The following is a 22,681-nucleotide window of genomic DNA, read 5'->3' as shown; positions in this document are numbered from 1 at the left end:
CAGTGTCCTGGGGTGGCTTTCCTCCTGAGTAAGCCAAATCTCCCTGAGACGTTAAACAGCATGCAACACTGGTGAACAACAGAGGCATTGTTCCAGCCTGTGGGGGGAATGCTAAGGTGTTGTTTATTTTAGAAACCCCCCTATTCTCCCGCTCTAATCCCCCACTGTCAAACTGCTGTGCAGTGCCTTATGCAATGGAAGGAACAGGCCTGGAGATTGGCTGTGCTGAGTCGTGCATTGTCCTTCATTGATACTAGTTTCACTCCAAGTGAGGCGAAACTGTTTGGTCAGCCTTTATTTGACAGCGCTGCCTCAGCAGGTATTCACCCAGTATTTACTAAGAAACTACCTGAATAAATCCCCCACCATTGGTAAACTACCTGGTACTAAATGGCACATATTGGTGCTGGAGTCAGTAAATCTAAAAGGACAAGCAGGTGTAATTGATGATGCAATTACCAGGTAATAACGCTTGTACCCCCATGTCCTTTATAAGTACCTAGTGCTTAATACAGCGATGTATGGGATGTCTGCCTGGGGGGTCTGCTTGGGTTGTCTGCCTGGACCTGTCTGCTGTGAGCAGTACTCAAGTTGTAAAAGAAAATCAGGGGGGATGGTGGATTTTATCATATGGGGACAATTTTAGCATCCCCACAGCGTCAGTGACTTCAGTGTCAGTGACTTGGTAAAAATGTCATTGCATGTGTGCGTGCCCCCTCGCCCACAGTATTTTACTCAATATGCGCAAAACTAAATGTTGAAATAGCAGTAATACCACGTTCTTTGATAAAATGACAGAAGGGATGGAAAGGGGTGTGGCAGTTTTAGAAAGGGGATGATTTTTTCTGAGTGGGGCAGTCACACTCATATTTTTCCTTTTAATGACAGACACAGTAGAGATTATGACAGGAAGGATGGGTGAGAGAGAGAGAAGGGATGACATGCAGGATATGCCCGCGGCTGGAACCGAACCGGGATCCCTGCGGTACATGGTCAGCGCTTAATCCACTACGCCACCTAAGCGCCCCAGAAGGGGGATGATTTTGACCGTTTTTATTTCAGGGGGGATGCCATCCCCCCTCATCCCGCCTCATCCCCCCTCAACTTGAGTGCTGGCTGTGAGTAAACCACCCGATCCTTCTCTCCACCCTCTTTGGTCACCACTGGATTGAGACACTAGTCATTTTAGAAATCTTCACAAAACAAAGGGAGCAAATTCTACATGAACTACAACGTTGGATGATTCTCCTGTTTCTCTTCCTCCTCCGCTCTGGCTTGAGGCTGATGGACAGGCGTCTCTGAGGCTGACTGACAGGCGTCTCATCACCTGCACAGCTCTGGGAGGTCCTCAACTATCCACGGAGGATAACAATGCCCTGCTCCCCTTCCTTGTTGAGACCAGATGTGTCTCCAGATGACACCAGATGAGAGAGAGGGAGTGAGAAAGAGAGAAGGAAAGAAAGAAAGATGACGAGCCAAGCCTCGTAAAGCCGAGGGTTATGCTCTGCGTTATTGCATGTTACTGTCATCTAAAGTAAACTTGTGCTGATGTTCTCCATCCCCTGTCAGGGGAGAAACGTGAAATGAATTACCAGGGATAGTAGAGATCCACTGTTTACATTGTCGTAAACAGGGCGGGGATGTATCATTATTCCCGCCGAGCTGTCTGTCAAAACTGTGTGGATGCTCCAATTTATCTTCGGCGTATTCACAGAGAATAATATAGTCTCTCCAGTGTTTCACACATTTAGTTTTTCTTTCTTGTAAAGCACATTGCACATTCTGTGCACAAACGTGGTATATAAATAATGTCTGATTGATCATCGGATTATGAACAAAACTTACTCATCGTTACACGATTTTGTGGATATACAGTATCTGTAAAACTCTGTGTGTGAATCTTTACAGACGCATTGGTACCATGCCGTGTGACTCTTTATCGTGTGTAAGTGCCAAGTCAAGTCAAGAGTGAAGACAGGGTAAGTAGAAGAGATGGAGACGGAGAGACAGCGAGGGAGAGAGCTTGGTTGGCCTAGGAAATGGCCACTTATCTGTGTGTGGGGTGAATGGGCTGGAAGCTCTCAAGCTCTCCGGTTGCCGTGGCGAGATTCATTGGTCTCTGGGGCAGTGGTGGAGTAGAGAGGAGAGGAGAGGCTGGTCTCTGGGGCAGTCGTGGGAATGTGTAGAGAATGTGTAATTGTCAGCTGTTGATAGGGATTCCGCACCACACAGCACACGGGTTCAAGCCAGGCCATTCTGATTCTGGGTCCTTTTTACTGGGTAAAATGTGTCTACTTGAGTGTGTGTGTGTGTGTATGTGTGTGTGTGTGTGTGTGTGTGTGTGTGTGTGTGTTTGAGGGGAGGGGGGCTTCTTCTCTTCTCCTTTTCTCCTTCTTTGCGTGTGTCTCTTCTCCTTCACTCTGTCTTTATGAATGAGTGTGAGTGGTTGTGTGTGTGTGTGTGTGTGTGTGTGTGTATGAATGAGTGTTTGTGTGTGTTTGAATGAGAGTGTGTGTGTGTGTGTGTGTGTGTGTGTGTGTGTGTGTATGAATGAGTGTATACGAGTGAGTGTGTTGGCGTTTGTGTGTGTGTTTGCTTCCGTCCATCAGCCTTTGTGTGTGGAACTTTTACCTCCCCCTTGTGTGTGATAAAATGTGTGTGTCTCTCTCTCTTCCTTTTCTCCCTCTTAGTATGTGTCTCTTCTCCTCACTCCTTCTGTGAGTATGAATGAGAGTGTGTGTGTGTGTGTGTGTGTGTGTGTGTGTGTGTGTGTGTGTGTGTGTTCAGTACTCTCTGAGCTTGGCTCTGGTTGTGCTGGCTCATCATACAGAGCCTCTTGTACCATAGGGCTGGATCCTGCTGTACTCCCCCCACCCCCCACCCCTCCACACACACACACACACACACACACACACACACACACACACACACACACACTCTATCCCTCTCTCTCCTCTCCTCTCCTCTCATCTCATCTTGGCTCCCTGTACCCTAGAGGGCTGGCAGCCACCTGGAAGTTATTATCCAGCCTTTCCTTCTCCTGCCATTCCCGAGCCGGCCAGACCAGGCCAGGCGTAGCTCAACCCAGCTGTGCCCTCTCCCTTCAGACTGTCCCAGCTCCGCCATCCCAAACCAAGACCATCCAGTGCAAAATCGTCCACTATGCGGTAATATTAATCACAAATAACAAGCACACAGAACATGAAACATGTGGATGCAGGCAAGGCACTCCTTTACAAATTTGTAGCCACTCAAACGTCACTTATGGTGATAGATTACTGTCAATACCATATACAGTACAACTCACAAATGTGTGCCATGATTAATATAATATTATAACGATCTCTTATCGTAAAAAGGTTTACCGGCACACTCAGCTTTGAGTCCTGCCGCAGTGCAGGACAGTTTGTTGGTGTAAACAACGTACCACTGGGTAGGTTGTTTTGAATTCACACCTTTTTTATTTTATTTTTTTAAGCCTCGCACACACACACACACACACACACACACACACACACACACACACACTGGGGAATTCGGTTGAGGTCCGGCGGATGTCCAATTGTCCAAACGATGCAACGTCTGTGTTCCGCGCCACGGTACGCCGGACACGTTCAACGTTGTCCTGCTTTGAAATGCTGTACGGTGCTCCGGTGGAACCGGGTTTCTACGTTACTTTGTGATATACTAAGCTAACTGTTATCACCACGACAAAATTGGTTAGCCTCTCAACAATGTTTGCTTTTATTCTAACCGTGTTTTACCCCACGTGCGCATAGACCGCCCAGTGTGGTTGAGGCCCGGCGGAGGTCTGTTGGTTTCAATGGGATACGGTTCGCATGTGTCAACAATGTGTGCCAGCACAAACAGCAAGACAAAACAGTACAAACACAAGCGCCGTGGGGTGTGTCTGAAATATTAGTGCTATTCTCAAACCCTTCAGCGCACAGTAACCTGCCCATTGTCATGAACACGCCTCTACCACCACACCACCCATGTAACTGATTTCACCAGTTACCACCGACACAAACTGCCGATACGCCTGCGTTTGGACGTGCGTGCGTTTTGGGCCTGCTGAAAATAGAGCTCACTGACTGCTATAAGAGAGGCCAAGGTGCCCTGGAGAAGGTGGAAGTAACACCTCAGCCATATCAGTTTCCTCCTGCCCGACAGGGTGTGGATGATTACGTTATCTGTGACGCCGTGAGTGGGAAGAATGTTCCGGTAGGGATTAAAGAAATGTAAACTGAGCCTGGATCTCTGCGACCTTTCCTAGTCTTGGAGTAAGTAGGGTGAAGTTACACCTCTGTAGACGCTGGGCTGAACTGTCAGTGTTAGCACTATTCCCTGTAAATGTGACAGCAGCTGGTGAAACCGGGAACGACTCGCCAACCGACGGACCAGACTTTTATTCTGTAGTAGTGGGGATTACTCACCGAATCAGAGAGTGTCATTGATTTTCAACAACGGTGAAATGTATTGACATTTTTCGGAATAAAAGTCTTGGTTGGTCGACTTGTTCCCGGTTTCACCAGCTGCTGTCACAAATGGTGAGCGTTGGGATTGAGGGAGGGTAAACTGATGCCTGAAGGTGAAACCTACTGCGAGGCATGTCTTGGTCAAGCTCTGAGGGAGCAGTGGCACAGAACAGGGACACTGGCTGAAGGAGAAGAGGCTTCCACACTGCCCTCTTCTGTCTGACTACCTGACACAAGGGGAAGAATCAAAGCTGAGAAGCCACCAGTTGCACTCAGATGTTATGGCCTATTTTTTTTTATATACTGTATGAAGCAATTTACCATGAGAGGAAGGGGGTTGTGGAGACATTTACCACTGGTACAGGGTTGTGAAAACCCTGTACCAGTGGTAAATGTCTCCACAACCCCCGCCCTCGAATGGTAAATTGCTTTTCTACAAAAGCTACCACATAATATAAAAAATACACAGTGGTAACATAAAATTCATTTATTTACAATCATTAATCGTCTCAGAATACATATCCTTCCGCCACACAATATAGTCGCATAAACAAGATCAACTTAATCAATCTGATTAAGAATGCCTGTGCTGACCTACAATGCAATCGTTGATCTTTTTTATGCGACTATATTCTGATTGATTGATACTGGAAATGCGGTCTGAACTGAAGGGAGTTGGGGTATTTACCACTGTTGCTAGCCAATCTGAAACCACTACCAAACATGTTGTTGTAGAAGAACATTTTTGGCAGTCTTTTTCTTTTGGGATGAACATCGACAGCCTAGTAATGAATGTTCTAGATCCTAGAAAACACCTAATCTATTCTGCACTCCAGACTGAAATTGAAAACAGACCCAATTGAGATCTCAAATAGAGGAGAGCTGTAGCGGTTTAGCCGAAGGAGCTTACTGGGTGTGTGTGGGGTCATCAAGATCAGGGGAGGCCGGTGGAGGTAGAAATTGAAGGACGGACTCATCGTAAGACATGGAATAGAATAGAATGACGAAAGGTATCTAACACGTCTCTTTGTCTTCTGATTTCTACCTCCACTGATCCAGATAAGACTGAGAGGTCATGTATTTTGTGGGCAGCAGTCCCATGGTAGAGACTGCTTTTCAGTTAAGAGTTTGTACAAGGGCACCCCAAGATTGAGTAAGACTTAATTCATATTACAGAGTTACAGAGAGAGTCTTTTTAGATCACAAGAGCAACATTCATGATATTTTTCGGTGCCACCATGTTTGCTGCTAAGTAAACCCTTGGCACCCATTCTGCCACCTTGTTTACGAGAGGATTTGTGGGTACATCCAAGAAAACCTCCATCAGTGGCTTCTTTTCAGGACTTCTGGATCATTCCGGCTGAGAGGTCGTGTCTCGTTGACCCATTGTGCTTTATAGATCTGGCTCTGCAGTCTCCCATAGGAAGATCAGTATATCATGCATCAATCAAGGGTCAATGCAGGGTTTAGGGGTTTTCCTTTGAATGTGTGTGTGTGTGTGTGTGTGTGTGTGTGTGTGTGTGTGTGTGTGTGTGTGCGTGTGTGTGTGTGTGTGTGTTGGCTGGCAGCTTGACGGCCTGTATTCCTCCGTCCATGTGGGGGCCCTGTCATCAGCTCCCTTCACCCATCCATCATGCCTCCTTCCCTTCCTCCCTCCCTCCCATGGCACCATCTATTAGGATCAGGTTACTGTATCACTCTTCCCCCCTCTGTCTGTCCTTCTGCTTGAATCTCTCTCTCTCTCTCTCTCTGTCTCATTCATTTGATAGACGTGGTAACAGCGGGACAATAAAGTTGTCATTGAATTAAATGGTCTATTATAAGAACTTTATTCATTGTCAAGTACAATATATACAGTACAGTACAACAGAGTCTATTTACACATGCAGGAAGTATGGATGAATATATTACAGAATAAATTAGATTCCTTCCCACTCTCTTACAGTATTTATAAAAGGCCTGCAAGCAGGTAGCAACACACTAGACAGCACAGTGCACTGGCATCTTCTGTAAGAGCATAGACGGTCTGAGCAAGTCTGACAGGCTTCACTGTGTTCATGGATGGGGCAACTCCCATCTAAGGTGAAATGTTGACAATTGTGTGAAGTCTACTATGATGCAGTGTTAATTTTGGCAGGCTTTTTAGTCGTTTAGTCTTGGATTTAGGACAAAGCTGTACATTGGTTTTGGTGACATTTTGTCATTTCTGTCCTTCTTGGTTCTGGTCTAGTTTTGGTTGAAGAAGACAGAAGGCTTTTTAGTGTGGTTTTGGTTTACAAAAACTTCTAAACATTTTTCTTATCGTTATCTTTATATTAGTTTTTGTCGATGACTAGGGCTGCACTGGAATGTTTTCAGTTTTCGTCAATTGGAACTGGACTGGAACTAAGAAGTATGGAGGCGACTGGGTGTGACTAGAACTGATGTGCATCTTCGTCTAAACACTAAGACTAAGTGACTAAAAAGCCTGCCAAAATGAACACTGCTCTGATGTCCAGCAGAGCTACGGCAGTAATCCTTACGGAGGGCAGATCCACAGTATAATGCAGTGATGAAGCTGCCTGTTCTGTCAGCCTCAGCTCGCTGGTCTCTATAGTGATGGTCATGGAGACTAACATGCAACTTCTTCTGGTGGTACACTATTTACTTATTGCTAAACTCTCTCTCGTCAAAAGCATACACACAAGGATAGTCATACACGCACACAAGTATACGCACGTACGCACACGCACACGACCTTTAACCCACTCTGGGTCCACTCGGTCACAGTGCTGTAGGCCTGGGAGCCTGTCCTGTACAGCTGTCCGCTCCACCAGAGCTGTCACCCCCATCCTCAGAGTAGTGTTTAGGTGGCAAACACACACACACACACACACACACACACACACACACACACACACCATCCTCAGAGTAGTGTTTCGGCGGCACACACACAGGTGCCTTTGACCGGGTCCAACGGGCCTGAGCCCAGCTGCTCCTCCTTCATCACCACCTCTCCCGCCTCTCCCCCCCCCCCGCTCCTTCACCATCCTCTCCTCCTGTATACTCTCCCTCACCATACTCTGTCTTCCCCCCACCCCCCCCACCCCACACAACTTCTACATAGAGCCATAAATTACATGTAAACAGCTTGTTCTGTGTCCTCAATGGCCTTCTGCCTCCCAGTACAGACCTCTAGGCTTCTAGGAAGTCCACATACTCATTTCAGGGTGCCCCGAGTTTAACTCCCCCCCCCCTCTCTCTCTCTCTTTTGGCACGTCGCTCTGATGTCAGAGCTCCCGCTGCCCCCCGCTCTGAACACTGGGGGCCTGTGAGTGCGTATTCCCCCACGGCCCGGCCCGGGTGTCCCGCAACAGAGCTGCGATTCTGCACCCCGGCCGCAGTAGCAGCAGTGGCGGCGGCGGCGGTGGAGGCAGCGGCAGCAACAACGGCTACCTTCTTTTTCTCATGCTGGTCTCCAGGCGTCCCAACTCCTCGTAGGACTGGTGGAAGACTTCCAGCTCTCGCCCGCCCCAGTCCCTCCAGACACACAGGCACCACTCGCTGTTTTCGTTGCGAAAGCCACACACAACAGTGTCCTTTGCGACCAGCGCAGCCTCCTTCAGGGTCCTGGGAGAGAGAGGGGGGGGGGGGGGGGGAGGGGGGTGTGTGAAAGGGGAGGATTGAGGGGGAAGAGAGAGAGAGGGAGAGTTAAATTCGGGGCACCCTGAAATTAGTATGTGGACTTCCTCGAGGCCACCGAGGACACAGAACAAGCTGTTTACATGTCCTTTATGGCTCCAGGTAGAAGTTCCCTTAAGCAGTGATCTCGAATCAGCTTGCCCTCTCCAAATACTGACCTTAACCAGAAGGGAAAAAGAGATAACTGACCGTAGATCAGTGTTTATGGGCAACTTCATCCTAATCATGATTTATGAGGGCCTTGACACTAAGAACTCTGGGAAGGAAGAGGGCGCTGACCTGACCTATGTTGTTGCCTTTGATCACACAGAACAACCCTTGTATTATCTCCTCGTATTATCTCCTGCCCATTGTCGTTGGTTGACCTGAGGTGTATAATTATCCTTTACCGATGTCCTCTGTTGTTCTGTGATATACAACCTGGTTGGCATGACGATTAACCCTCCATTTAGTCACAGTAGAAGTAGAGAAAATGTAATTTCCCACCTCCCCTTTAATTGCAAGGTTAACAAAATAATAACTCAAAGCAAGTCGTTTGGTTGTTACCACTAATCGTTGCCATAGGAAACAGAAAAGGGAGACTATAGAAACAGAATTTCACTGAAACCCAGAACAGAAGCCCTGTCTGATTCTCACTGCCTCTCATTTCGTCTGGTGAAGTGTCACCTGTGTTACAGGTGCGCACTGACATGACTGCTTATTAAAGGACCCTGCTTTGGGTGGCCTTTTTATTGCCTGCTGCTAAAAGCCCTTTCTGCCCGCAAGCAGCTGCTGGGCCTTTTATAGGAATAATTACAGAGCGGGGCTTACCACCGTAAGCACATGATGAAGGATCTTGCTACGGCTTTATTGAAGCTGAATCAGCAAATTAATATCTTGCTCATTTTTTTTTTAACTGTGCCAGTAGTGCAGGCTTAGCTGCAGATGAAGAGGTCCTACCCTCCGGAGAATTAAGCTGTGATGAGGCCAATTTTTTACTGCCATATTTGCCATGGATCCGGGGAAGAGGTGTTACTGCAGAAAGAGATTGCCCTGGCATTTGGTTCACTATAGCAAATGGACTCTTTCCACCACTATTCGATAGGGTCAGGGTGGCTATAATTGCTTTTCTATTCTTTGGCAGGGTAATCTATCTACAGGCAGAGCAGCTGCACAGTAATGTTCAGAGCAGCTGTCCTCCTCAGCCCCGGTCCAGGAGAGCTCCAGAATGGCCTTCTTTTATCTTCTTCTCCCTCACAATTAGTCCCATTGACTGGCCAGGGAGGGTAGAGGGCACACACCTGGCTCCCCAAGCCCACCTCAGTCCCGGACTCAAAGGGAAGATGCAGACAATGCAGCCCTTGAAGATGTATATCCCCCCTAGTGCCCTCTGAAGCGGCAACTTCCTGTTCATCTAAAAGGATCGCATGCAAAAAGAGAGACTGCTGAAGCTGTGATTTTATAATCACGGCGGAGGAAGGACAGGACAGGAAGGACAGGACAGGATAGGGAGGGGCCTCACCCGAAAGACGAAGTCCAAGGGGTGCTGAGAACAGCTATGACACGCCCCCTGAGTTGCCCCGCCTGCGGCTGCACCTCGATCACCATCACGTCACCACCATGCCTGTCAATACAACACAGAAGGAAAATGTTCAGAAGGAAAATGATCATGAATACACAGTGCTGCTGTATAAACAATTAAAATCATATGCCGGGGTGCGTAAGTATGTAAGCACATAAGGCTCATGAGATATCATCGCAGGGTCCCCGGTTTGATAATATAATAATAATATGCCAACCCATGTGGGCAATTGACTGGTGTGTGACTTGATGGAATAGTGTGCATTGCATCATGGGTATCTACCTGGGGATCCACAGAGTTCCGTTGACGGCCAGCACGGTGAAGGCCTGCAGGTGGACGGGTGGGGGGTTAAAGTTCAAAGTGGGGTCGAGGTCAGGCTCAGGGTCGGCTGGGTCGGCCTGGTGGTCCTGCTCGCAGTCCGTGGGGAGGGGCATACTGCTGGAGCTGGCCAATGAGCTGAGAGCCCCGGAACTGGACCTGTCAAATCCCAGATGCTCTGACGAACGAGCAGAGTCGGAGGACATGGAGCAGTAGTCTGTCAGCGAATCCCGGTGCTGGATGATCTGAGTCCCCGCCTTCTCGCTGTAGATCAACGTTACTTCCCCTTTTCCCCACGCTCCATCGTCCTCTCCTTCCAGGTCCCTCGTCTCTGCGTCAAGGTCGAGGTCGGGGCTCGTTGTCTTGGTAACCCACGGTAACGTCACGGCGAACACGTCCCGGAGAGGGTTGGTGTCGCCACAGCTGTAACGATGAGGATCAATCAATATCAGACAATATAATATCAGCCAATCGATATTTGTAGTGTTTTTCACACGCATACGTTTCAGCAGTGAAATAGATCCAGACTTCTCTGCCAGATAGATGTTCTACAGTGTTATTACAGTGTTACAATATCACCATACTGTATCATCATCATACCGTGCTTTCACTAGGGCTCAAAGCCCTCCATGTTGTGCCTACTCCCATCCACCCCCCCTCCCATGTGTAGCAGTGTGCCACCATTTAGCTGATGCTTTTCTCCAAAGCGATTTACATTGCAGTGAGTACATACATTTATCAGTATATATGGTCCCAGCGGGAATCGAACCCACAACCTAAGCGTTGTTAGTGCCATGCTCTACCATCTGAAGGGCCACAGAGGACCACACCTGTACTTGGCGCAGAGCTGGTAGCTGGAGGCGTGGTAGAGGAGCAGGGTGTTGGTGTGGTCGTCCAGGGTCCACACCGCCTCGTCTCCCCACAGACACAAGCTGGAGGCCAGGGCTCGGACGCAGGACGGGGGGCCGTAGGGGTCCAGGCGCCGCACCGCCTTAAGGGTCAGGCAGTCGATGATCAGCAGGGCCGGACCGTGGGAGTACCACAGCTAGAGGAGGGGGGTAGGGGAAGGGGGATAGGGGACGATAAGGGGAGCTGGGTTAATATCAGTGTATATCATTTTAGTAAATATAAGCAATTTGAGTGATATGACGTTGCGATATATCGGAATATCACAATAGAAGTACAGTATAATGCACTATTATGTGAATAGTGGGTTTATCCGTATATGATATTAGAAGCTTAAATCGCTTAGGATAAAGTAAGTCGCTTTGGATAAAGGCGTCTGCTAAATGGCAAAAACGGAAATGCACCTCTACCCCCTGTACAGTTTCTCTACTGTAAATAATGATGTGAAAAATAATAATAATAAAAATATAGAAATAAATTCTTCCTTCTTCTAGCATTATGACTGCCTTGGCCCTGGCTCTTATGATGACTGATGGTTAGATGATTCACTTACTTAGACACACGTATTTCTTGCTTTGGATAAAGGCGTCTGCTAAATGCCAAAAATGTAAATGTAAAAAAGAGGCCATCCCTACCTGGGAACCACTGCCCACCAGGACCATGGTCCTCACAGGGTAGGGTCTCTGTCTGGGGTCCGAGTCCTCCAGGCCAAACACAGTCTTGTTGAGCGTGTGGGAGCAGAGGTAGGTCTCTCCCTCGATGGGCATGTCGTCCACCAGGGTGTACACGGCCACCAGGCCGTCAGACATCCCTAAGAACACACGCGCCAGGGACTAGGGTGGAGAGAGGGGGAGGCAGGGAGAGAGGGGGGAGAGAGGGGGGAGAGAGGCAGAGAGAGGGAGGAAGAAAGAGGGAGAGAGAGGAAGAGAAAGACTGATAAAAATCTGTGTATGAAATGCGTCATACAAATAAAGTTTGATCAAATGATCGAAGACAGATGAAGTGGAAAAGCAATGCTTAGAAGAGCCGAGGGGAGGACAGAGTGTTCAGTGTAAAAAAAACATGAACAGAAGAAAAGAAAAAGTTCAGTTGGACTGAGTTGGCTGTTTAGAGGTTAAAGGACCCCTTCTAAACAGGTACAGTAAACACAGGTCATAAATCCATGTCTACAGTTTGTCTTCTCATTATAGTGGAACTATGTGTGTGATTGATTGTGTGTGTTGTGCATAAACCCAGGGGGTTTAAGGCCTTCACCTCCGAGTCCCCCTCCTGACCTCCGAGTCCCCCTAGCAACAACCATCTGTTGTTTAACCGTCACGCTACGGCGGGACTGACAGGTCCGCCGGTAACGCTGACCTGAGTGAGACCAGACCCGGGAGAGGCGGAGGATCAAAGGGAACTAGGTAGACACGGCCCCGCCCCCTAACCTATTCAGGGTCAGATGGGTCATCATCCTGGTCAGATGTGTTCCTATACTTCATCGCTCCCTGCCCCTCTCCACCCCCCCCCCCCTGGACATTTATTAAGTCTGAACTTCAGTTCCCCAGGGCCCAAGACTTCACCAAGCTCCACTGGGACCAGGCTTGACACCTGGACTCCCGAGAGAGAGGACACTTCAAAGGGCTCGGGGTCCAGAGTGGAAGGGTAGAGGAAAGGGGGGGGGGGAGGGGCGAGAGGCAACGCTCCTGTTTTACAGTCCTTTTCCCACAGTGGCAGAGTCTAGTTAATGACGGTCGCGCCGCAAATAAATCGCAACAATGCACTAAACTGTCCTGGGCCGGTCGGTTTCGGGAGCAATTTGTTAGCGACCAGTACAGTAGTTGGTAACACCATGATGATTACTATTACTGCTATATAAACAGAAAGAAAGTCCCTAAATAATCCAATAAACCCAATATAGTCCAATAATATAGCAGATGACCCTATGTTGGAATGTGGTAATTGGGGAACAACGACCTGTGTTTCTTTTCTAGTATCTATTCAATGTCTAGTGTGTGCTGTGCTACAGGGACTGACCACAGATAGTGCAGTGCTGTGAATGGTGACAGGGATGGGTGACAGGGAGGGAGCAGGTGACAGGGAGGGAGGAGGTGACAGGGGGGGAAGTGACAGGGGGGGAGCAGGTGGCAGGGAGGGAGCAGGTGACAGGGAGGGAAGGACACTCACCTGCTCTCTGGCTGGCACAGGGAACAGACAGGTGACTGCAGCAGGGCAGGACAGCTGCTTCTGAGGGTGGCTCAGAGGACACATCTCCTTCAGGCTGTAGATGAACACTTCCTGCTCCTAAAACAACCACAACAACCACAAAAACAACAACAACAACACACACTTAAAACCAAGAGAACACTGAGGATTATTCTACACATAGAATTAGTGTAGGACCATGTACTGTATATCGTGACGTTAGAATTATAAGGTTCTGCCCCGCGGTGGCGCAGCGGTCTAAGCATCAGTCTCTGGTGCAAGCTGCCCACCAGGGACTGGGATCGAATCCCGGTCTCGCCAGACCCGGATATGGCCGGGGCCCACAGGGAGCGGCATATTGAGCGGCCGCTCCCAAGGGGGGTATAGGACTATTTCCGGACAAGGATCCGTCGTGCAACACCGTCCCCGGGGTGCCGGAATAACGGTGTTGGGCTCGAGGAGCCAGACAGCTAGTCTGCCTGGCTATCTCCTCTGGGGCTGCCGGCCACGGGGTCGTGCGGCGGATCCTACGCAATAGGCAGGGGATAATTGGATACTAGGTTGGGTGCAATTGGATACCAAATTGGGTGAAAAAAAGGGATAAAATCAGAAAAACAATTTTTTTTAAATAGAATTATAAGGTTCTATCTCCATTTTTGTCAAAATTGAGTTTTTTACATAATCTGATCCATTAGGTGTTTATTAATGCCTGTGTGGTGTTATTTTTTAAAATGTTGACATTTTTGAGTTAGTAATTCATAAAATATAAAGGTTCCATCTCACAAAACATAATGGAATGTAAAAACTTTGACGCTCAATATCTCTGAACTGCCCTAAACGGAGATAGAATCGTATAATTCTAAACTCACAATATGTGGTCTGGAGGCCATAATGTGTTTCACAGTACGGTACCATTTGGAATCCGTAATAAACCAATTTGTGGAGTTGTCAGTTCTTATCAGGGCATTTTTCCTGGCTACATAGTGTACAGGTTTTTACTTTTGCCTGCTCGCGGCTCTGTCAGCATTGATTGATTGATTGACTGATTGACTGAACATTTTCATTGTGTGAAGCGCATTGAGTTGCATCTTGTAAGAAATGCGCTATACAAATAAAATTTGATTTGATTTGATTTGATTTGTTTGGGTTTAACATTGCATTGGGATTTAACATTATTTGTAGATCCAAGGAGTCATTGTGTGGGTGAGAGGCGACCCCTCCTTACACCTTCAAACATCGCATGCTACAGTAAGCACATTTCCAGAGACATAGCACAATGTTAAATTCACTAATTCTGTGTTTGGCATTTCCTGGCCAACCTTAGTGGCAAACAGCACTGTGTAAACCAGCCTAATGAAACCCAGTGTTAGTGAGTGGTTGGCCAACCTTGTGTAAACTAGCCTAGTGAAACCCAGTGTTAGTGAGTGGTTGGCCGACCTTGGTGGCAAACAGCACTGTGTAAACTAGCCTAGTGAAATCCAGTGTTAGTGAGTGGTTGGCCAACCTCGGTGGCGGTCCAGAGGGTGTTGTCCATCTTCATTTGACAGCTAAGCTTGGCTCCCGGGCACGGCATGCGCTTCACCTCCACCTGACCCTTCTCCACGTTCACCACCGAATAGTTCCTATGGAGACAACACTACATCAACACACGGGCATGACACAATCATACATGCCATTTTACATTTAAATTTTTGGCATTTAGCAGAGCCTTTATCCAAAGCGACTTACAACAAGTACCTTCACATAAGTGAATCATCTATACATACAGTCATCGTAAGAAAAAGTAATCTATGCTTGGGCCAGGGGCCATTGGCAGTCATAATGCTAGAAGAAAATTGTATTTATTTACGTATTTTATGCCATTTAGCAGACGCTTTAATCTGAAACAGTGAGTTTTATCCATAAAGTGAGTGCATACATTTTTGGTATATACTTTATATTCCCAGCGGTAATTGAATAGAACAACCTTAGTGCATTGTTAGTGCCATGCTCTACCAACTGATCCACAGAGGACCACTACACCAAATGATATGTGATATAGGGCTGTAGCTAATACTTAATAGTGAAAATACCACCGCTCATCCGTTATCAGACTTAGCTGAGGTGCTGGAGCTGAAGAGTATCAAATAGACTGAAAAAAGCAGCATGCGCACACTCAAATCTGTGATTCTATTTGATGATTTTTGCACAGATTTGAGTGAGCGGATGGTCCTTTTTTCACTCTGTAGCTAATACTTAAAACACGATCAACTATCCTTATTTGGCGGTATTGATAAAGGCCCTGTGTTTGATCCTCTTTCCCATGGCCAGTTCCCAGGCTAGCAGTAGAGCTGTGGAGGGGTAGTATGAAGGGGTTAACAGTGTGTAACAGCAGGAAGAAGAGCCAATAGCAGTCATTACCACCACCTGTAAGGAAGGATGAAAGCTCCCTTTATTGTGTTGAGATCATCTCCCTGAGCATACACAGGAGGAGAGCAAACACGACAGCAATTACACCAGCCATCTGGAGAGGAGAGGAGTGTGTGTGTGTGTGTGTGTGTATGTGTGTTGCTCAGCTCTTGATGAAGTCGTCAGGCATAAGCATCTTGAATACACCCTTTTAAGTGTGATTCTCTCACACACACACACACACACACACACACACACACACACACACCCTAGGGAACTACATGATTATTTCAGGCAATTCAGGAGAGTTAGCTACCTGTCTTCACCGTAAACAAATGCTTTTTAATGAGCATAACAGCTGCTCCTGTCAGAGGGTGTCTCACACAGACAGACACACAGAAACACAGACTGACACACAGACAGACACACACCTGTCGTCCTTCTCTCCGTCCCAGAAGACGGCACTGTGTCCTTGCAGGTGAGAGAGGAAGAGCTGGGAGTGTGTGTCACAGGAGAGGATGTAGCGCAGGCACGGGAAACTGGGCTCCTGCATCTGCCTCACACACTGACTAGCCAGCGGCCTCTAGAGAGAGACACAGGACAGGTTAGCGGACCCTGAGGAAGGCCTGGACGGGGCCATGTCGTAGCCAGGCCTGTATGATCCATGCTATTGAATAATATGTTAAATAAGTTAAGGCATCCTGGGAGTGGTCCTATCTCTCATCTCTCCCCTTAATGTCCTCCCGAAATCTAGGTGTAATTGCAGTATACAGAGTAGATTGTCCTACAAAGACACTTACATTTAGATTTGGTAATCTAAAAATTATAATATGATATGATGTATAGATATGATAGATATGATATGATAGATATGATTGATATGATATGATCACTTTTCAAAAAATGACGGTCGAGAGAGCACGCTGTCGTTGCTTGTTCGCCGCTTCTCCGCCCGAGATCTAGGTGGAAATTGCACTATACAGAGTAGATTGTCCTACAAAGACATTTCGATTTAGTAATCTAAAAATTAAATAGACCCCTATACTTTCTTTTATCTATTTTCTTTGTTTCTTTTTATTTCACTACTTTATTTTACTACTCTATCTTTTCAGTTTGTAAAGCTAGCTTTCTTGAAAAGCGCTATATAAGTCTAATGTATTATTATTATTATTATTATTATTATTAATGATCACCGATGTGACAAATGGAAACCTATCCACATCATGTACATCTATCAGACAGACGGACCTTCTCAGGCTTGGTGTCCCAGCACTCTGTCATCAGCTTGTGGAGCCAGTAGAACTGGACCTCCTCCGGGCTGCCCAGGACGGGCCTGACGCCCTTGGACAGCTTCTTAGCGATCTGGAACTGGTGGTGGCCCAACGCCGGCCTACGCCCTGACAACAACTCATACAGCACCATGCCATAGGAGAACATGTCCACCTGGGGAAGAGTGGGGGGAGGGGAGAGAGAGGGGGATGAGGAGGAAGGGGGGGGGGGGAGTAGAGGGGTAAAGAGGGAGAGTGGCAGGGGATAGAGGTTAGGACAGGAGGAGATGCAAACTCATATGGGGACAATGGGCCGAACCACGGTACCACGACATGCATCACAGAGGGAGGAGGAGAGAGACTGGAAAGTTAAGGGGCCAGAGCCAGCCTCAGACTAGGGACAGAGGGAGGGAGGGAGGGAGGGAGAGAGAGAGAGAGAGAGAGAGAGAGAGAGAGAGAGAGAGAGAGAGAGAGAGAGAGAGAGAGAGAGAGAGAGAGAGAGAGAGAGAGAGAGAGAGAGAGAGAGCTGTAGACAGAGACAGAAAATTGAAGCTTTCACAACGAACACGCAACAACACAGTCAGACAGTCAGGGTTATTTTAGAATCCACTTCTATCTACGGAGGCCATTCATCTTGCCCATGGAACATGGCATATTTGAGGTCAAAAAACACCCATGTGAATTCCTTTCTATGAATGGCCATGGAGTTGGACGAACAAGGTTGTGACTGAGCCTTTCCCAGGGTATTTTAAACCACGGGAACGAGGCCAAAACTCACTGAAGCGAAAAGAGACTTCCACGGTTTGTTAAGAGTTACGGCACCAGCTCCACGATGACATCATTTGGCAACTATTCCAAACACGCTGGAGGTATGTGGTGCTCAGGGGATGGCTGGTGGAGTTGAGGACCTCCTTGAAGGAGGGGCTCATTGTAATGCATGGAATGGAATGAGAAACCTTCAATACCATTCCTTATTCCATTCCATACGTGGAATAATGCATGAGGCCGTCCTGCGGTGTCTACCTCCACCAACCTCCCCTGGTAGTGCTCTCAGGGGCAAAGGAGAAAGGTCTCTACATAGTTCCTCCTGTGGTACATTCATATAAGGCAGTCTCCATCTAATGGACTGACTTAAATGGTAGAAAATGGACTGCACTTACAGTTAGGTCCATATATATTTGGACATTGACAGAATGTTTGTTATTTGAGCTGTTTACCAAAACATCTTCAAGGTACAGTTATATAATGAATATGGGCTTAAAGTGCAGACTCTCAGCTTTAGGGTAAGGGTATTCACATCCAAATTGAAGGAAGTTTTTTTTTTATATATGTTTATCAAGGGACCGAAAGTAATTGGACAATTGACTCAAAAGCTGTTTCATGGACCAATGTGGGCTAATCCTTCATTATTTCTTTATCAATTAGGCAGGTAAAAGGTCTGAGTTGATTCCAAGTGTGGCATTTGCATTTGGAAGATGTTGCTGTATACGCACAACATGCAGTCAACGGAGCTCTCAATGCAAGTGAAACAGGCCATCCGTAGGCTGCAAAAACAACCAAAAGATCCATCAGAGAGATAGCAGGAACATTAGGAGTGGGCAAATTAACTATTTGGTACATTCTGAGAAAAAAAGAACACACCGGTGAGCTTGGCACCACAAAAAGGTCTGAACGTCCATGGAAGACAAGAGTGGTGGATGATCACAGGATCCTTTACATGGTAAAGAAGTGAAGAACAGTCTCCAGGAGGTAGGCATATCATTATCCAAGTGTACCATAAAGGGAAGACTTCACATGAACAAATACAGAGGGTTCACCACAAGGTGCAAGCCATTCATAAGCCTCAAGAATAGAAAGGCCAGATTACACTTTGCCAAAAAACATCTAAAAAAAAGCCAGCCCTGTTGTGGAAGAGCATAGATGAAACTAAGATCAACCTGTACCAGAATTATGGGAAGAAAAAAGTATGGCGAAGGCTTGGAACAGATCATGATCCGACGCATACCACATCATCTGTAAAACACGGTGGAGACAGTGTGATGGCATGGGCATGCATGGCTTCCAATGCCACTGGGTAACTAGTGTTTATTGATGATGTGACAGAAGACAGAAGCAGACGGATGAATTCTGAAGTGTTTAGGGATATTCTGTCTGCTCAGATTCAGACAATTTCTGCAAAGTTGATTGGATGGCACTTCACAATACAGATGGACAATGACCCAAAACATACTGCATAAGCAACCCAGGAGTTTAAGGCAAAGAAGTGGAATATTCTGCAATGGCCAAGTCAATCACCCGAAATTAACCCGATCGAGCATGCATTTCACTTGCTGAAGACAAAACTAAAGGCAGAAAGATCCACTAACAACTGAAGACAGCTGCAGTAAAGGCCTAGGAAAGCATCACAAAGGAGGAAACCCAGCATTTGGTGATGCCCATGGTTTCCAGACTTCAGGCAGTCATTGCCTGCAAAGGATTCTCGACAAAGTATTAAAAACTAACATTTTATTTATGATTATGTTAATTTCTCCAATTACTTTTGAGCTCCTGAAAATAGGGGACTGTGTATAAAAATAGTTGCAATTCCTAAACGTTTCATACAATATTTTTGTTCAACCCCTTGAATTAAAGCTGAAAGTCTGCACTTCAATTACATCTCGATTGTTTTATTTCAAATCCATTGTGGTGGCGTACAGAGCCAAAATTATGGAAATTGTGTCACTGTCCAAATATTTAGGACCTAACTGTATATAGCGCCTTATTCCAAAGTGTTTTACAACGGCCTCTCATTCACCCGTTCACACACACATTCACACACCAATGGCGGCAAGCTACCATGCAAGGCGCTCATTGGGAGCAATTTGGGTTTCAGTGTCTTGCCCAAGGACACCTCGACATGTGGCCAGCCGGGGTTCGAACCGCCAATCTGCCGACCTTGCGATCATTAGACGCCTGCTGTACCTCCTGAACCACAGCCGCCCCATCTCCCTCAAGCTCTCTCTTTCTTCCACAATTTCTCCCTGTCTGTCACTCTCTCTCTCTCTCGCCATCCCATTCTTTGTCAGTCTCTCACATCTCTTCCCCCTCTATTACCAGTTTCCTCTCTTCTCCTATTCCCGTATCTAATTATTGCTGTAATAATACCTATGCCTCATTAAAACTATATTTTAAAGCCTATTCAGAGTGGCAGCAGAGACGTGATCAGCGGGACGTCGAAGAGAGGAGGGTAATTGATGTGATGGCTTAAGTGGGTTTCTAAATGCTCTTTGAAAGGATCCCCAATAGAGACAGAGAGCTGCAGGAGATTTAGCTCCCCAGTAAACCCTAACCCCCAGTAAACCTAGCCCCCCTGGAGAGAGTGGAGCCCAGGGAAGAGGCCAGCCACATCAGACAGACCCATTAGACTACGAATATTAGAACATATGCACACACACACACACACACGCTCACACTCACACTCACACTCACACTCACACTCACACTCACACTCACACTCACACTCACACTCACACTCACACTCACACACACACACACACACACACACACACACACACACACACACACACTCACATGTGCACAACATGTACACAAGCACACCTTTTTATTTTTTCGCCTTCCTCTCAGAGACATGTGGTTTTAATCAGACAGTGAACCAACGTGCTGTACAGAGGAAGTAGTGTGTCATAAAACACAGTCCCCTTCTCATAACTCCTTAGGAACTAGTGTCTGACTCAACACTGCGGTTCACCACCGGGGCCCTCCTATAGGAATCAATCACTAGGAATGGGGACCTATGTTCCTGTAACTACACATACAGTACCTCCCCCTTGCTGTGCGCCCACACGCTGTGGTCAGTAGTACCAGTAACTGTATAAGAAGTATGCAACCCATTCAGGATAGGAAGCTTCCACTCAAACATAATGCTTTAAACAAACTAACAAAGCCATTTAAATCATATCTGTACTATATCACTGTAGTGTCACAACAGCAGTATGGATGTAGCAAATGCCAAGTACCTTCTCATCATAGACGATGCCTGGCCGTATCTCGGGCGCCTGGTAACCCGGCGTGCCCTCCACTCCCAGTGCCCCCTCGTGGAAGGACTGGCGCGAGATGCCGTAGTCAGACAGCTTGATGTTGACAGGGTCACACATCTAGGAGGACATGAAGACGAATTGAAAAACAGTCTGAATCGGACAGATAGATTTAAGATGAAACGTCGTCCGCATTCGTGAATTCGCAGGAGCACACACTGGGTTTGACGTCATAATGGAGCCAAGTCATTTGATTGGACAAGAGGCTCAGACGCTCTCAGAGCGAATTTACGAACGTGGCCATTATTGACTTTAATGAAACTAATGGAATGGTAGGCTCTTTGTAGTTTCCATGTGTTCTTCCTGGTTCTTCTATGACATCATCTCATTCTACCAATGAACACGCACCTCTAGAGACCACACCAGGATGTTGTCCGACTTGAGGTCACAGAAGATGATGTTCTTCCTGTGCAGGTAAACCAGCCCGGCTGCGATCTGATAGGCTGCTCGAAAGGTGAGCATGTGACCCAGGGGCATGTACCTGGAGTCTAGGGAAAGACGGGGGAGAAGGGGGGAAAGGGTGGAGAGAGGAGAGGGAGGGGGAGAGTTGGAAGGAGATGTTTAGTGAGGGGGTGATATATACTGCAATTGGTCATTCAGGGGTTATTCATGCAAGAGGTCTCTAGTTCTGACAGACTTCTCTGCTGGTCAAGGGTTCAAGGGGTACTTTATTTGTCATGTGCGCAGAAATATAAAGTAAAACATACAGTGAAATGAAATGGGACTTATCACTCAACACTGTGCCAGAGAAGAAAAGACAATAGCATCAATAAAAGACACAGGACATAAGAGACAAAGTGCTGAACATAAAGTGCTGTGCAGTAACAACAGTATCCTGCAGTAAATAAATAAACCAATTCTAAAAAGGCAGTAGCCTAGCGCAGTAACAAAAGGAACCAATTAAAATAATCGATAATAATTCGAGAAATAAAAAGCATTCGGACCGCCTGGGGGAAGAAACTATTTTTAAGCCTTTCTGTTTTTGCCTTCAGGCTACAAAGGCGTCTCCCTGACCTCAGCAGGGGTGAACAGGCCAGAATTGGGGAGTGTGGCGTCTTTCAGAATTGTATGAGCTCTAGCTCTCACCCGCTTAGAGTAGGTGTCTTGCAGGGTGGGTGGTGAAGAGGTCTCTATAGTTCTCATAGACCCCCTATCTCTGTGCCCTGGTCGTGCCCTACCCTACCTACCTTTGTGTCTCTCCTCCAGCACGGTGTTGAGGCTGCCCAGGGGGGCCAGCTGCAGGGCGAAGCAGAGCGGGTGGATGCTGATGCCCACCAGGGACACGATGCACGGGTGCTGCAGGGAGTGGAGCATGCTGGCCTCCTGGCGGAACTCAGAGAAACTACGACACGCGTCCATGGCCTGGAGGTGCTTCACCATGGTGTCTGAGGGGAGGGAGGGACGGAGAGAGGGATGGAGGGAGGGAGAAAAGGGAGAAAAAACAAACAAACAGTGAAATGAACTCATATAAAAGTACCATGTACAGCTTCATTGATGAAAGTGAAAATACTGGGGAGCTTAGGCGGCGTAGCAGGTTAAGCGCTGACCATGTAACCGCAGGGTCCCCGGTTCGATTCCGGCCGGGGACATATCCTGCATGTCATCCCTCCTCTCTCTCTCACCCATCCTTCCTGAATGAATGAATGAATGAATGAATGAATGGTCTTTATTGTCATTGCTACAGTACAGGTACCAAACAACGAAATTTAGGAGGGGTGGCTCCCCTGGTGTTAGGAAAGAAAAAAAAAAAACTTTTAAAAAAAATCACAAGAAGGGAAGGAGCTGGTTTACATAAATAAAGGC

General features: G+C 47.1%; 1 protein-coding gene across 1 annotated transcript in view; it reads right to left on the bottom strand.

The window, feature by feature from the left end:
- Nucleotides 1–7,872: 7,872 nt before the first annotated feature.
- lrrk1 (leucine-rich repeat kinase 1) overlaps nt 7,873–22,681 on the bottom strand; it is a 40,781-nt gene continuing 25,972 nt past the window's right edge. Inside the window, exons 25-36 of the mRNA XM_080539011.1 lie at nt 22,066–22,263; nt 21,227–21,366; nt 20,801–20,938; nt 16,765–16,959; nt 15,948–16,099; nt 14,633–14,750; nt 13,111–13,227; nt 11,580–11,777; nt 10,869–11,083; nt 10,003–10,461; nt 9,661–9,762; nt 7,873–8,087 (exon numbers count right to left, since the gene is read on the bottom strand). Of these exons, the coding sequence (XP_080395137.1) occupies nt 7,910–8,087; nt 9,661–9,762; nt 10,003–10,461; nt 10,869–11,083; nt 11,580–11,777; nt 13,111–13,227; nt 14,633–14,750; nt 15,948–16,099; nt 16,765–16,959; nt 20,801–20,938; nt 21,227–21,366; nt 22,066–22,263 (2,210 nt within the window). The 3' untranslated portion in view covers nt 7,873–7,909. The remainder of the gene's footprint in view (nt 8,088–9,660; nt 9,763–10,002; nt 10,462–10,868; nt 11,084–11,579; nt 11,778–13,110; nt 13,228–14,632; nt 14,751–15,947; nt 16,100–16,764; nt 16,960–20,800; nt 20,939–21,226; nt 21,367–22,065; nt 22,264–22,681) is intronic.

The sequence above is a fragment of the Nansenia antarctica genome (genome assembly GCF_963989245.1).
Source record: "Nansenia antarctica genome assembly, chromosome: 9".
Classification (NCBI taxonomy): Eukaryota; Metazoa; Chordata; class Actinopteri; order Argentiniformes; family Microstomatidae; genus Nansenia; species Nansenia antarctica.
The sequence above is the reverse complement of the archived record's forward strand: the minus strand, read 5'-3'. Positions and strand labels throughout refer to the sequence as shown.